Raw genomic sequence first — 16,033 nt, forward strand, 5'->3', positions numbered from 1 at the left:
TTTTTTATTAGCCGATGAAAATCGTGGGTGGAGACGTAGAGTATCTGGCATGATATTTTGAGGATACGTTGAATGTGGTAGGAGGGATCACTATCGACGGCTCTTATTCACGGCACCACGGAATAGTCTACATCTGCCCGTACCTGATATTTACCAATATATAAAACACTAATACAAAAGTAATATTAGAGAGAGAGAGGGACCACGCCTAATTTGTATACGGAGAAACAGAAAATCGCCGACCAATCTCCGACCACCGATACAACCACCGACGATCTGTGCTAATAAGTCATATATGGAAGGTGTTGGAGCTCGACTCGGCCGATCCTCGACTCGCTACGGACCGGCTACCGTGTTTACAGGTCCGGTAAGGAAGTGGAAGAAGAAGTGGATCCACGTAACGCCTACCAACACATCCGCAGCCTCAAACAATAAGCATCATCATCATCAACATCAATCTAACGGAAGCTCTTCTTCTAATGGCAATAATAACAATGCCTCAGCCTCTCATCTTTTGCTTTACAAATGGACGCCAATTCGTCAAACTCATAACACCTCCGCCAACAACAACAATAGCAATGGCGACGCCAACGAAGACGGTGGTGCCGCCGAAGTGGACGAAGAGCCGCCCCGCCGTAAGATGAAATACATTCCAGTACTTTTCTATCACCTCTCTTCTGAATTTTTGTTTTATTTAATTTGACTTTGTTCGATCTAAACTTTAGCTTATGTTTGTCCTTATGTGTGTATATATAATATATTATATTTGAAGAATACGTGGATCTAAATTTGAAGAACAGCTCAATGCACATATATCTAGTTGATATAGAATAGAGTATAAATTCGTATAAGAAATTGAATCCAATTTGTACATGAGAATCTGTAGCCCTAGCTTAAGTAACAGCAACTTGTAATCCAAATTGAATCCAAAGTGCACATCAGAATCAATTTCCAATCCTTTTTTTAAAGTTTAATCTAATAACACAATCTAAGGTTGCTATGATTATAGAACCGTTTTAACTTTTTTTGTTTACTTTCACTTCAATTTGAATTATCAATGGTTGCCAAAGTATGTTGTTATTGGGGGTTGTTTTATTATGGGTGATGGTTGATCAATGATCAGATAGCTGTACTGGAGGAACAAAATAGTGAGGAACCAGAGGTGCAGGCTGATGAAGATAAACCTAAACCTGTTGAGAGTGACTCACTTGCTGCTCCAGATGATGAATCATCTTTGAAGAAGGAAAAACCTGACATCAATGATATGCCAATGGAAGAGAATCAGGTAATGTTCTGAACTCAACATATTGCATTTTTTGAAATTCAGGGAATTGAAAATGTATTCTCACTCCTTTGATACTGTTTCAGGTTTCTGAGAATATTGATGTAGAAAGGGAAGACCTGACCAAAAGCAATGTGGGTTTAAGCTTGAATTTAAATGAAGGTGAAGGTGAAGGTGAAGGTGAAGGTGATGGAGATGGAGATGGAGATGGAGGTGAAGAATCTGAAGAAGGAAAAGATGAAACTAATGATGATTGATTGATTGGATAGAGTAGAGTGAGTAAAATAGGTACACAGGATGGATGATTTGTTTTTTTAAAAATGATTTTACTAACTCAAAGAAAAGAAATGATTGTGAAAAATTCTGGAAATGAAATTTTATCAAAAGTGATGAACTTTGACCTTTTTTGGTACTAAATTGGTAAATTGTAGGATGTGTGAACTTTTGACCGAATCCAAGTGTTTCTGGACTCGACTTGAAGATTTTATTGGAGGATTTGATCCTCTTTTTTTTCTTTTGTTTATAAGAGAAATGAAATTAACTTGTGATCAAAATACAAGGAAAATTGAAGATTTTATGTATGTGAGGATTTGATCCCACATCAAAAGTTGACTGAAAGAAATGATAGATGTGATGTATTTAAAATGTAAAAGGAACATAGAAATGATCCTAAGATGCTACCAAAAAAATGACATACTAAATAAGTTTATAATTATTAAAACTACAGTTACATCTTAGTTGATCGTTTATAAGTTATAACAAAAATTCAAACATCAGTTTGTATCTAATCCAATATGCTCATTATTGTAGTTTGTGTATAACTGACATGTGGATACTTGAGAATAGACAGGAATTGGAATGTGAAAGTGTACATAGGAATCAGAATATGGAAATGTATTGAAGAAACCTTTTTTTTAGTTGCTTCCTAATTTTTTTTCTTGAGTTTCTTCTTTTTTGTTCTTCATTTGGTTTTTAGGATTTTTAGGGTGTGACAGGTTTCTTGGTGGCCGAAGCGAGAAAAAAATTTCTATTGTTTTTACTTTACCTTTTAGTCTTTTATGACTTGAAATAAATATGAAATAAAATTGAAGGTAAATGGGTTTTAACCTATTGACTGAATTCATATTTTGATGGAATTGTAGGATCGAATTGAATTCTGATTTCACGATCCCAAATGTGATCTTATGCTAAACTCAATCCTATTACAATATAGATCATTTTTTATAGGTATGTTTGTAGGATGAATTGAAATCTTAACAACATTTCCAAGTAGATAACCAAATAAATCGTTGTATATCTAAGGGGCAGGGATAGACCTATGTGGATGTTACTAGCTACTATTACCACTTAAATCTTTTCAAGAACAGTAAAATATTTCGATTTTTTTTTTTATAAGTACAACTCGAAAGTAAATTGGGCAGCTTTTTAGTATAAACTAAAAAAGCCTTTTAAAAGGTTTACTTATAGCCCAACCAAAAACAAGCCCAATGTCCAATCAAAATGGCCCAAGTGGTTTAATAGGCCAGTGAGGTAACTGAGATTGAGGTGGGAGCTTCTGGGAAGAAAGAAACAAGGCGCTTCTGTACTTCACCCAATCGCGATTCACGCCCCTGTCAGAGACTCCGCCCACTCCCGTCTCCCAGCGCTTTTTCCGGCCGATTGCAGCGCCACCGCCGGCGTCTGGTAGCTCCACACCTCCGGCGACTTCCCTCTCAACCTGAAAGAATGAAACAAGTAAGCATTGATTATTTCAATTATTTGTCATTTTTTAAAACTTGAAATTAGCAATTAGGGTTAGTACTTAGTTATTACTTTTTGTTGCTTAGTACTTAGTTATTACTTCCCTCTCAGGTTTCAATAATGAAACAGGTAAACATTAAGCAAGTTTAGGGTTATTTCAATTGTTTGTCATTTTGATGAAAAAACTTGAAATTAGGAGTTAGGTTTATCTGATTAGTTATTACAGATTTCTATTTTATTTTGGGCAAGTTTATCTTATCTAATGTTGTCTAAAAACGCATGATAAGGTGTGTATTCTAATATTGTTTAAAATTTGTTTATTAAAGTTTTTAACTTTATGTTTGTTCATGTCAGAGTCATTTAAATGCACTAATTCAAAGTCTAAATTGTCCACTGTTTGTTACCCACTTTAGATTTAGGAATAGACAGCTACAGTTTAAAATTGTCCAGAAGGTTGGTGATGAGAGAGATGAAAATGTAAGATTGGAATTAAAGCTGGAGAAGATGGATAAACAATTTTTTAGACATTGTAACTAATACTATTCTGGATGTTGGCAAACAAAACCTGTGTGTGTCATTGCTTTCCCAAATCAGGAGTATTATTATAGGCTTATAGCATATTATATATGATAATGATTATGATCATATTATATAGCAGTTTCTTTCTATTAATTCAAACACTATATTCAATTAATTTATCCAGTTAATAACCAGACCTTGTTGTAAACTGCAACAGCATGCAAAAGCCTGAGTTTTGAATAGAATTAGAAATCATCATGGATTCACAAACCCAAAATGCATCACTACAACGCCTCCAAACTGTCGAAAAGGTAATATATAATAAATAATAATGCATTGATTGATTGTAATTTTAAAAATGAAAAGTAGTTTAACAAAAAGAATTGATTTGTTTTCAGAGGATTGTTAGAGTATTGGAACTTGCTGGTGGAGTGATGGAAGAATTCTCAAATCCTAGTGGACCGAGGAAGGAATTGGTCAACAATCACTGCAGTGAATTCATGCAATTAATCAAGGTTTTCTTTCACATTTCTTCTTATTTCTTTTTGACTTAATACCGAAAGTCAGTGAAATGATTGATGCCTCATAAAGTCTTTTTTAACCTTACTACACAAAAACATTATTAGGATATACAAGTGACATTAAGGGAAGAAATCAAGAGTGCATGCGAATATCGTCCATTTGAGAAGTGTGATTACATAGCAAGAATATCAAATGAAATATGCTGCCAAAAAGTCCAATATGTCCTTCAAAAATTGGATGGAATGACAGAAACAGTCGATGAATATCATCATGCAGCCTGATTTTTTTTTTTTTTTTTTTTTTTGAATTGGTGGCATGGAGTAGAATTTAAACATGAAATCTGATTACAACACTGTAATGTTTGTCAGTTTTGTTTTGTCAAATCGCTTGTGTCTTTTTCTATATTTCGCACCAAATGCAACAAGTAAAATAATAATATAAAATGAGGGTAAAATGGTAATTTTACAAAGAGTCAAACCATTGATTGTCATCATTTCTCTCGTGCATCCAAAACAATGCACATTGTTGCTTCATATTCATCCTTGCCATGTTTTAGTGTTATATTTTTTTTTTATTATTTAGTATGTGACGTACATATATTTCTAGACTCAAAATGTCACAAAACTTTGGATGAAATTAGATGAGATTCACATATTTATCCAATAAAGTTAACAAGCATATATTAAAAAGTCTTGTAAATGTTAATTTTTATAAGTAAAATATATTTTTAATACGTATTTAAAATATTATAACTTTTAAGGAAAATGGTTTGGGAAGGTAATTAACTTTTAGTAAGTTCATATTTGGGTAACTATTATTTTTTCTACGCCTCTAGGTAATAAACTTGTTAGAAGTGTTCATATATGACCATTACCGGCTGTAGCAAATTACATGAATGATCCCTGTGGTTTGGGGGAATTTGTATTTTTGGTCTAACTTATTTTTTTAACTTGGATGACCCTTACTGTTTATTTTTGTTGTGCGTTTGGTCATTGTCTTACGTAAAAAGACTATTGTGCCCTTATTAATTTATTTTTTAATTAAGTTTCTTATTTATGTATTTATTTTTTATATATTTAAAAAAAATTAATAAGCCTTATATATTTGTATCTTCTCATCTTTAGTGCTCAATATCATTTGATTTAATAGTTGACTCAGTCCCTTGTTGTTTGAAAAAACTTTCCACTTCAATTGGTATTTTTTCACGGAAAGCAGACATGAAATAACAAATCTAGTGTTTCACTAAGATTTCAAATAGTGATCTCGAATTCAAATTGATTCTATTTTGCCTCATCCTCAGAGAAAGACGATCAAACAATTCTCAATCATGGTCCTTGCAGATCGGATCATCCCTATAATATACATTGTCTCTTTATCTTTAGTGTGTGACGAGATACAAATATGTAAGATTTATTAATTTTTTTTAAATATATAAATAAATAAGAAAATTAATTAATAAGGGTACAATAGTCTTTTTTGATGAGACAAGGACCAAACATGTAACAAAAATAAATAGTAGGGGTCATCCAAGTTAAAAAATAAGTTAGGGAACAAAAACACAAATTTTCCCAAACCACAAGGTCCATTCATGTAATTTACTTGGTTTTATTTGGGTAACTATTTTTTTTTTTATATATCTAGATAATGAATTTGTTGAAAGTATTCACATCTAGGATGTAATTTGCTACAGCCAGTCATAATCTTCCTAAGTCATAATCTTCCTAAGTCATTTTTCCTAACTTTTAACATCTCAAGAGTGTAAATTATTAATATTTTTGAAAACAACATTTCGCGGTATACCGTAACATACATCATTGTAAATTAAAAATGAATATTAAGAGGGCATTGGGAAAAGTTGTAACAAATGCTAAAAGATTTATAAAAAAAATTGTAAAAAGAAAATTATAAAAAGTTGCAACAATGGTTATAAAAAAATTATAAAGAAACTAAGTTATATAGAATATGTACAACAAAAATTGTAAAAAAAATGTTTGAGTATATTGTAAAATAATAATAATAATAATAATAAATCATAACTTTTCAATAAGCTTATTTGAAATAACATTTTAAAAAACTTGTTTATATAACCAAATACAGTCTGCTAATCATTGAAAAATATTGCTAAAAAATATCTCAATCACTTTTGGTGGATTCTTAACCCCTTACATACAAAAAGATTCATGTAAGCCGAAATTTTATGCCTCTTAGACCAATTTGATTCCTCGGTGTTATTTTTATTATCGTGAGCATAAAAATAATTACAAATATTCCCAATCAAACAATATGCCTAACTTGTCTCAACTTATATTTTATCATATTCCCATCGTTTTTCAGTAAAACACATATGAAAGACCATCAAACTGACTAAATCTAACCAAATCAGCCTTAGTAAAAGCAACGAACCACTTATAATTAAAAATGGCCTACCTTCTTATCGCTTACGGATATAGCATCCATATCCGGTAGTAATCAGCTATGCTTTTCTCAATACTACTGTACAACATTTATTGCGTAAATTACAAGTCATCCGATACAGGTAAGATTCTGTAACATAAATCAAACAAATTAAAATATGCTACCTAAAGCAACCGAATGAAAATAAAATATAGTCAATTATTTTTATCACATTAACCTGAAAGTAAAATAATGCAAAGACGTGAGACTTTTCCCTTTGTTTTCTTTGGAAAGGGGAACAACTATGTCCTTGAGCAGCTACTTTTTGGTATCAAATTCATTTCAATGTCGGATTATACATTTTATATTTTTTATGTATAAGTAAGACGTGTGACTATGAGCTACAAATACTTAAAAGTATTCTTAATATTTAACAGGTTTAAGAATCAGAATCTGTATCATTGATATCCTAAAACAATTCGTTTTAAAAGCAAAATAATGATAAAAAATCAATAGCGAAAATTAAAAGGTTACGGAAGTGATTCGAATACGACAGTGTTTATTCATACGTAATACAATAGTTTTATGATTTATAGAGTTATATAATACAACATTTTTAAGCACATATTGTTCTGTATAAAAGAATTTGTTGTGAACGAATCAACTCACAAAAACTATTAACGAGACTTTCACAAAATTGTGATGCATAAATTAAGTTTTTTTGGAATGGTTGATGATTCATATACAACATTTTTAATCATATATAATACTACATGTTTTATAATCATTTAATATATTTTTAATATATTTTTATGTATGACTAAAAATTATCGTATACAAATCATTCCATTTTTTTTTTATAGTTGAATATCCAAATGATTTTCAATACAAAAAAGAGTTGATAGAAATTATAAACCCAGATAACCCATTCTATTATAGTGCCCATAGCTAAAATAAAAAATATACGTAGTAATACAAATAAAAAATAATATAACTACTATCATAACTAATTCATGAGAGTAAACATGCATAGTGTGTTCAGGCATTGATCTTTAAAACTTTTTGAAACTTTTAGTTTAAGGTTTTAGCTTTTAAAAAGAACTCAAAATTAAAAAAAAAAAAATTGTTCGGTTCTACAAACTTAAAAGATTTTATTTTAAACAAAAAATATTATAACCTTAAGCTACTTTAAATAACGTTTAAGTAAAAACTATTATATGGTATTTAACAAAACTAGTTTGTTGTAAGTTGGAAGCTACAACTTTTATTTATTATATATAAATATTTGATAAAAATAATTGAAAACTTTTAAAATGTATAAAATTACATAAAAGACTTGTGTCTAAAATAAAGATCACAGTAGCGATTAAGATTAAAGATAATTCTGATATATATATATATATATATATATATATATATATATATATATATATATATATATATATATATATATATATATATATATATATATATATATATATATATATATATATATATATATATCTTAAATGCTACATAAGTTTGTTTTTAGATTTTGGATTTTTTTTGTTTAAACTAAAATCTAATAGTTTGTTCTACAAACAAAACTTTTCGTTTAAATCCATTTTTTTTGTTAAAAAATAAAAAGCACAAGTTAAAAAGTTTGGTGTCAAACACATCCTATATATTTATTGAAACAAATTTACTAGATAGTCATTAATAATCATTATTATAATTGTATTCATGTTATTTGCTTTCATCTATTTTTATTGAACACTAATATGTAAATAAAAACAATATATTTTATTTTTTAACTACAACCTGCTAGTTAAATTAAATTTGTCTAACATGCCCATTATATTATAATACAAATTCATTGACGTATTTTAATATTTTATCAAAATACTTATAAGAGCATCAATGTAACTAAAAAAATTCGTTAAAGATCATTTTTTTTATTAGTGTCAACTAGAGATGACAATGGGATAATAGCTATACCGCGATCATATACCCCATCTTAAAATTGAATCCATGGGTAATAAAAAAATGTCCATATCTCATCACCAACGAAGAGATTAGTCGGTGTTCTTCATCTTTGAGGTTGAAGGTTCAAGTTTTATCGTGTACACATATGCATTTATGAAGTAGTTTAAAAGTATATTAGATTTGTCTATCAAAAAAATAATCATCCAATAAAGGAAATTAATTGCAAGTTCTAAGCAATAATCTAATACAAAAAAAAAAAAAAAAAACTTACCAACAAACTAAACATCCTACAATAAACTAAAATGATAATTTTTTGGTTTTTTGGTTAAACGTTCGTGACAATTAATGTGAATCATAACCAAATCAAAAATAGATATTTTAGCAGTTCGGTTAACCAAACCGAAAAAATCAAAAAAATTCAGTTTAGTTAACCGTCGATGACAAATAATGTGAATCGTAACCGAACCAAAAACCGAATATTTTAGCGGTTCGATTAACCAACCAAAGAAAAAAGTCAAAAAAATCTGGTTTGATTAACTTGAAAATCACTACGGTTTATCGATTTTAGGTCTAGATTTTTGGTTTCAGATATATTGTAAACCCCTACAATGAAAATAACTAAAATAGTGAAGTTGATAGAATATTCCATCTTTTCTCCCACGACTCCTTTTTTTTCATACTTCTTTGTCTTCCAAATAAAATTGGATCATTCAAATTTACAACCTAATTCCTCTTTTTTTCCACTTCGCTTGTATTTTTTGTTGGCGTTTTGTAGTTAATGAAAATGGAAACGGCCCAATTTGAGCATGTTTCGAAAATTTCCACAAAGCCTTTTAATGAATACGTCATTTCCTCTGTATATGGTCTTTTATAATTCTTTAATGCTTCCTACGTATAGGGTTTTTTATAATTCTTTGGAGACATCTTTAAATTTAGCAATAAAAAATAGAATAAATTATTGAAATGGTTCATGTGGTGTTTGAAAAATTATTATCTTGGTCCTCTAGTTTCTTTTTTCTCTCTTTTTTTTTCACTCATAACGTCGTAGGTTATGGTTTTGTTACGTCTTTCATCACTGTCATACATAAAAAAAGACTATACTGCACATATATATATATATATATATATATATATATATATATATATATATATATAGAGAGAGAGAGAGAGAGAGTGTGTGTGTAAAATCCGGATTACGAGGTAATTTCAATTTTAACCCTATGTATGAATAAATATTGCATTTTGGCTCATATGCAATGTGCATGAGAAGGATTGCAAAATGGCCTATAGTGGCATTTTGGTAATTTTGGTTGAGGCTTAGTATGTTGGGCGTACGTTCATACACAAGACGTACATGCAAGAGCTTTGTATGCTGGGTGTACATCGCGTACACAGAGCGTAGGTGCGAGGATTTTAAACCCTAAAATTTAGGGTTTGGACGATATTTAAACATCTTTTTGGCCCCAAGACCTTAATCCTCATACGCCTCCACCTAAAAATCGTCCCTCTAGCTAACCTAATGTGTGAAGAGTGTAGCTTAAGCTCATTTGTGTGTTTTGGTGGTAGAAAGACGTTGGAGCTTGGAAGGAGTTTGGATCTGGGATTCTCACCTTGCTAGCAACCTTCACGAGGTAAAAAGCTCCTAGCTTGATCATATTCTCTTATAGATCTAGATATTCCTTCATTTAGGGCATTTTTGGTCCCAACATTTATGATGTTTGAGCATGGCATGCTCTTGATCAAATAAGTCGTCCTTTCAGACCCAATGAGGCGTCTTGAGTTATAAAAATGAGATCTTGATGCTTAGTTCTTCTCCATACATGCTTTAGAAGGTTTTAGGTGTTAAGAAGTTGGGATTGTTTGTATTAAGCACTTAATGGGCATTCAAAGTCATAAAGTTGGAAACTTTATAACTCTCACTGGTATTTTGGCCTTGGATATGCATTTGTACGTAAAAAGTCGAAGTATTAAGCTCTTAAGTGGTTATGAAGGAAACTTGTGCGTACGTTGGCCGTACCGATTGGTACATTTCGTGTACGCAGGTTGAGCCCCGATGCCTCAGACCACGAGTACGCCCTGCGTACGAGGCCTGAGTTGACTCGGTGGATTTTGCTGATTTTGACCGATTTTAACCAAGGGTATTTTGGGTATTTTGAGCTGTTAATTGAGACAAGGTCATTGGTTTTGGTTAGGTGATCGTTGAACGATTTTTCGGAACATAAATTTATTCAGCTTGCATTCCAACTGAGAGGTGAATTTTCCTCACTGTACTTGCGGGTCTAAGGCATTAATGTCGGCCCAACAGATTATGTATCCTATTATAGGATGTTGCTATGCCGTAGTGATCTGTTAAGATCTGCATGTTTATCTGTTTTCTGGTATATATTTATCTGTTATGCATATGTCGACATAGTATGGTTGGGTTGAGGTTGTACTGCTTTGTGCGGTAGCCAACAAACCCGAGAACAATCCAAACATAAGCTGTGGGCCCAAGGGCAAGCCATAATTATGTTGCTATATATATATATATATGTGTGTGTGTGTGTGTGTTGGTACTTTGGTGGAACCCACTAAGATTTGGCTTATAGTTTTTAGTTTATCGTTTCAGGTACTTCTGAGGAACGTGGGAAAGCAAAGACATGATCGGAAACAACTTCCTGGTTTATGTCACTGGGTCTTAGGAAAACTCTGATTCGAAATAATGCTTTTGAAACAATGACTCTTTTTGTAAACAATGTTGATTAATGATTGATTTTGAAAATTTTAAATTTCTTTAAGTTTTGGAGTGTAACAGAGAGAGAGAGAGAGAGAGATGTTCAAATGAGAACAATTATGAAATCGAGAACGCAAGAACAAATTTTGGCTGCATATATATTTTTCCGCAAAACCCTCCCGCGTACCGCCGCGATGGAGGAACTTAGTATTCATATGTGAACATAAAGGTAAGTATATTCTCGCATATTACAAATCTGCCGCTTAAAGACTCTAGCGTACCGGGATGACGAAACAAATAATATTCATATATGAATAAGTATATCAATATATTTATATTCATATATGAATAATCACTTGAGATTACGAATATACTCATGTCGGTACGGGGGGGGGGGGGGTTATGACAAAAAGAAATATTTGGCCCAGTGGTGGTTGCGTTAGTTGTGGTGGTGGTGATTTATTGTGACATCCCCATTTTCACAGCAAGGAAATACCGATTTTTTTATGCTTTGTTTTATAAAATCAGAGTAATCCTTTGATTAACAGAGTTGTGGAATTTGTTCCCAAAACAAAATGTGGTAAGAATTTATCAAAGCATTTCTTTAAAGAAATGTATTTTGCATTATATAACAAAAATCTTGGGATGTCATGTTCTGATACAGACCAAAAGCATAAACAGGTGAAAATAGACCTTACAACAGTTATTTATAACTACTAGTCTATAATCCAAAATCTCTCGTCTTGTCAACCAACTTATGTTCTTGTGCCACTACCTGTAATTCAAAGGAAACTGAGTGGGTTAGGCTTGGGAGTCTGGTGAGCATATAGGGATTTCAATCCCACAATGTTATAACATATATATAATTTAGAATTCACACAATATAATTTTCTCTCTCTCTCTCTCTCTCTCTCTCTCTCTCTCTCTTTCTCTCTCTCTCTCTCTCTCTCTCTATATATATATATATATATATATATATATATATATATATATAACCAACTCTTACCCCCACCCCGTCAATTCTCTCAACGAGACTATCCATACCCCTGGACCTCAAATTCTAACTCTTACTCCTGGATCTAATCCATATTCTTGAGTCCATGATTGTGCCCATTCCATACTCCCGGATAAGGGACAATTGGTTCATGTCGAAATCCATACTCCCAGACTAATGACAGATTCTATGTCCTGTCCATACTCTCGGACTAAGGACAACTGACTATGTCTTAATCCATACTCCCGGATTAATGACAACTGACTAATTCTTAATCCATACTCCCGGATTAATGACAATTAACTAAGTCCAATCCATACTCTCGGACTAGGGACGATTAACTATGTCAAATCCATGCTTTCGGATCAATGACATATTTTAAAGTTCTATTATCCGTATATATCTCGCTCGTACTCATAAAGAGATACTACCCCATAACCATTATAACAAACTGTAGGTTTACTCTTTAACCTAAGTTGTCATAAACAATTAGGTATGTACTTTAACACATAATTCAGACATCATCAAATAACTCACACAACACATATATTTAATAGATTCAAACAATACTTGTATTAAAATCATGTTCATGAAAGGGACTATGCACTCACTTGATAAGACGATTATCAGACAACACTACGACTCTTAAAGTAGTATTCTTCGATGAAACCAGGATATCTTCACGAACCGGTCTTCTCTCGGGCAGAGCTTCGGCTTGAATACTCTTTTCTCCTTGTGATCTTCGAGGCTTCGGGACTCGCTTCGGGTGTCGGGATGATGTCGGGGCTTCGGGGGTATAACTTGCACGTAAAACGAGGTAATATTGGTGAGAGGAAAGAAATTGAGGAACAAAACTCAGTTGGCCTCGCTTTCTATTTATAGGAGGCTGAAATCTTATGCTCACGTCTTGAGCCACAAGTGCTCACGTCGTGAGCCACAAGTTCTCACGTCGTGAGCTCGATGTCTTGGCGTTCGTCACTAGGCCACTTGCCCTAGAAGACGTCCATCACCTGCTCACGTCGTGAACACTATGTTCACGTCGTGAGCTCTGACATAGGTGGAAGTTCGTGCCTTGAACTTCATAAATTTATATCTTTCGCATATGAGCTCCGTTTTTGACGTTCTTTATATGCACGCGTAGGTGAGATTATGCTCTACAGCTCTCGTTTAGACTCCGTCGGTTGATTTTGACTTTAACTTTTATTATATTATTTTTAGTAGGCTGGGATACGAAAACTCGTTAGAAATTCATAAATTCTTCATCTAACGTCCGTTTTCGTCTATCTTTTTACCGTTGCATTACTATCGACGAGATCTTTGATTCTCGTTTAGATTGTTTCGGCTAGAAATCACTCGATCTCGTATTCGAACTTTGGGCTGCATATTGCTAAGTTGAAACTTCGAAAAATCATAACTTCCTCATACGAAGTCAGATTTAGACGTTCTTCTTATGCACGCTATCGGTTTAACATATTCTATGACTTTGATTTAGATTACTAAGGCCAAAAATTCCTCTATCGTAAATTCACTATTTTACGTTTCCCGGTGCCGTGTCGGTTTTGCCGCGAAACTTCGACGGACCATAACTTCTTCGTTAAAACTCTGATTTTGGCGTTCTTTATATGTACGGAATCCTTGTAACATATCTTAAAATTTTTATTAAGATTATTCCTTCTAAGTAATCTTCCATCAAAAACTCATTTTTGATGTTCATTGTCTCTAAATTGACTAGCCCGGATCTACAGGCGTTACATTTATATTCACGTATGAATATTAAGTTCCTTTGTCACGCCGTTACGCGAGAGGGTTTTGTGGAAAAAAATATGTGTCCCATATTTTTCACGCGTTCTCAATTATATAATTGTTCTCATTTAAATCTAAGTGTGTGTGTGTGTGTGTGTGTATATATATATATATATATATATATATATATATAAATTTATCTTCATTTGTTTAATGTTTAATAAATAGAATTAAAAGAAAAATGGGTCCTATCCCCCACTTTACGTACCATTTTGTTGCCCTTGATACATCTATGTTCTCCGCTATTGTCTAACAAAATAAGAACCATAAACAATCTCTACAATCGTCGTTGGAATGCTCCACAAAACACCACTGTCAGAGCCCAACTTCAGTCTAAACAACCTATTCCTTCATCGTCTTCGGTATTGCGAAATATGTTTATCAGAGCAAGAAAACAAGTCTGTTGTGATATCTCGTCGGGGCTAATCATTGCTTCGGGACGTCTTGACATGGTTAAGCCCGAGAATCACAACATAGAAAGAAAAGACGTCAGTCGTTGTTCGGAAGGGGTTATCGGAACAAGGCTCAGACGGTCTAGTCAGTGAACATATGAGAGATTTAGGGTTTATCTGAAAATAGAGAAAGAGGCAATCCCTTCTCTTGGAGGAGAAGGGTTCTATTTATACCTGTCGTCGTGAGGACAAGGTCCTGACAATACCTTTTTGTCCCTTCTGAGCCGAGAGGGCTTGGGGACGTCCCATTGGTGGATCGTGCTCCGTTACTGGTTATCTGCTATTGGTGCATAATCTTCAAAGGGCATCGCTCTGAGTACTACACATGTTGCTCTAGAAGGCGACTGGTACTATTTTGTCTTGTTGTTGACTGGGTTTGTTGTCATGGAGTTGACCTCGACAGCTAAGCGTTGAAGGATAAGTATTGGGTTGCGAGGGGGAGGGCCCGGACTCGGCACTAAACAAACGACGATCATTGACTTGGTCGTCCTTAGATGATGGCTCGGTTATTTTTGTGTATTCCTAGTGGGATACGTTAACAAGTAACCTAGGCTAGTAAACGTCAGCGTCTGCTCAAAGTAGCTTCGTTGTTCTAGCTTAGATATAGACACGTGTTTGGTGTGGATGGTTTCTGATTATCGTTGATGTGCAGAAACGTCTGTGCAAACGGTTTCATAAATGCAACCGCTTGAAGTTCCTGCTTGTATTTAAAACTTCCCACATCTAGGTTGGTTTTCTTTTCTTTACTTTTTTGTTCTTTAACTATCTCTTCCTTCTCTTTGCTTTTTCTTTTCTCCTTCATCTCCGTTCTTGCTTTCTTTCGTTGTTGAACAATGGGCACCCCAAACACCTGAATCGTGCCTTCTCCGAGAGAATTCACCGGCCTACAAGAGCGATTTGGTTTCCTTCCCGAACATGGGATTGAATATCCTTGGAGGGGGGCTGTCATTTCTCATCCTCCGGAGGGGAATGTTGGAGTCCCCATACCGATCTTAAAGGCGGGGCTCTGGCTACCAACTTGCGACTTCTTTGACGACATCATGTGTCAATATGGTTTCTCTATCAATGACCAATCTCCCAACGCTGTCAACAAGATCGTTGGCTTCGAGATGGCGTGCCGAGCCTTGGGCGTGCTCCCCAAATTTTAGGCTTTCAAGTATTTTTTTCAACTCGTCGACTCAATCCAGGGTACACACATTCTCTCAACGACAAGGCATCCACTCATTCATCATCAATTAGAAGGCCCCCAAAAAGAATTGGTCGGATAAGTGGTTGTGGGTGAACCGTGTTTTGGTTGGTTATGGTTATCCTCGTCGGACCAACTTCACTGATCGGATACCTGCTCTCTAGGGAGCGACGAGACTATGGCCAATGCACTAAAGTCCATCTCTTTTAATGGGGAAGACTGGGAAGACTGCATGTTGGCCACCATTGGTATGAGCGCTGCCTGGAGGGTACGTGGGGTGATGCCTCTGTTCTTTGTTGAAAGGACGATAAGTACCTCCTCCCCTCGATTTTTCTGTTTTCAGTCTTTTTTTTTATCTCTTTACATGGTGGGGTTGGTAATTTTTCCGATCTCCCTAAGTATGTCGGTTTGTTTTCCGTTTGTAGGTCATGAGAGGATTATCCCTTTCAAAATGTTATTGAGG

General features: G+C 33.7%; 2 protein-coding genes across 2 annotated transcripts; both read left to right on the top strand.

Moving 5' to 3' along the window:
• The first annotated feature begins 98 nt into the window (after positions 1-98).
• On the top strand, positions 99-1,699 carry LOC145061933 (uncharacterized). Its single transcript, XM_079009523.1, has 3 exons — positions 99-655; positions 1,124-1,285; positions 1,369-1,699. The coding sequence occupies exons 1-3, from the start codon at positions 296-298 to the stop codon at positions 1,537-1,539; spliced, it is 693 nt and encodes a 230-aa protein (XP_078865649.1). The 5' UTR covers positions 99-295; the 3' UTR covers positions 1,540-1,699.
• A 1,130-nt stretch (positions 1,700-2,829) lies between these two features.
• Positions 2,830-4,523, top strand: LOC145064911 (mediator of RNA polymerase II transcription subunit 11). The gene is made up of 4 exons (XM_079012277.1): positions 2,830-3,016; positions 3,759-3,852; positions 3,940-4,056; positions 4,168-4,523. Exons 2-4 carry the CDS (start codon positions 3,799-3,801, stop codon positions 4,342-4,344), a joined length of 348 nt encoding a protein of 115 aa, XP_078868403.1. The 5' UTR covers positions 2,830-3,016; positions 3,759-3,798; the 3' UTR covers positions 4,345-4,523.
• Positions 4,524-16,033: the final 11,510 nt, after the last annotated feature.

Source organism: Lactuca serriola, chromosome 7 (genome assembly GCF_051521515.1).
Source record: "Lactuca serriola cultivar US96UC23 chromosome 7, Lser_US96UC23_V15, whole genome shotgun sequence".
NCBI lineage: Eukaryota > Viridiplantae > Streptophyta > Magnoliopsida > Asterales > Asteraceae > Lactuca > Lactuca serriola.

Coding starts and splice junctions, on each gene's coding strand:
- LOC145061933 (XM_079009523.1), top strand. CDS start 296: ATGGAAGGTGTTGGAGCTCGACTCGGCCGATCCTCGACTCGCTACGGA. Junction 656..1,123: donor GTAAGATGAAATACATTCCA/GTACTTTTCTAT, acceptor ATCAATGATCAG/ATAGCTGTACTGGAGGAACA. Junction 1,286..1,368: donor TGCCAATGGAAGAGAATCAG/GTAATGTTCTGA, acceptor ATACTGTTTCAG/GTTTCTGAGAATATTGATGT.
- LOC145064911 (XM_079012277.1), top strand. CDS start 3,799: ATGGATTCACAAACCCAAAATGCATCACTACAACGCCTCCAAACTGTC. Junction 3,853..3,939: donor GCCTCCAAACTGTCGAAAAG/GTAATATATAAT, acceptor ATTTGTTTTCAG/AGGATTGTTAGAGTATTGGA. Junction 4,057..4,167: donor AATTCATGCAATTAATCAAG/GTTTTCTTTCAC, acceptor AAACATTATTAG/GATATACAAGTGACATTAAG.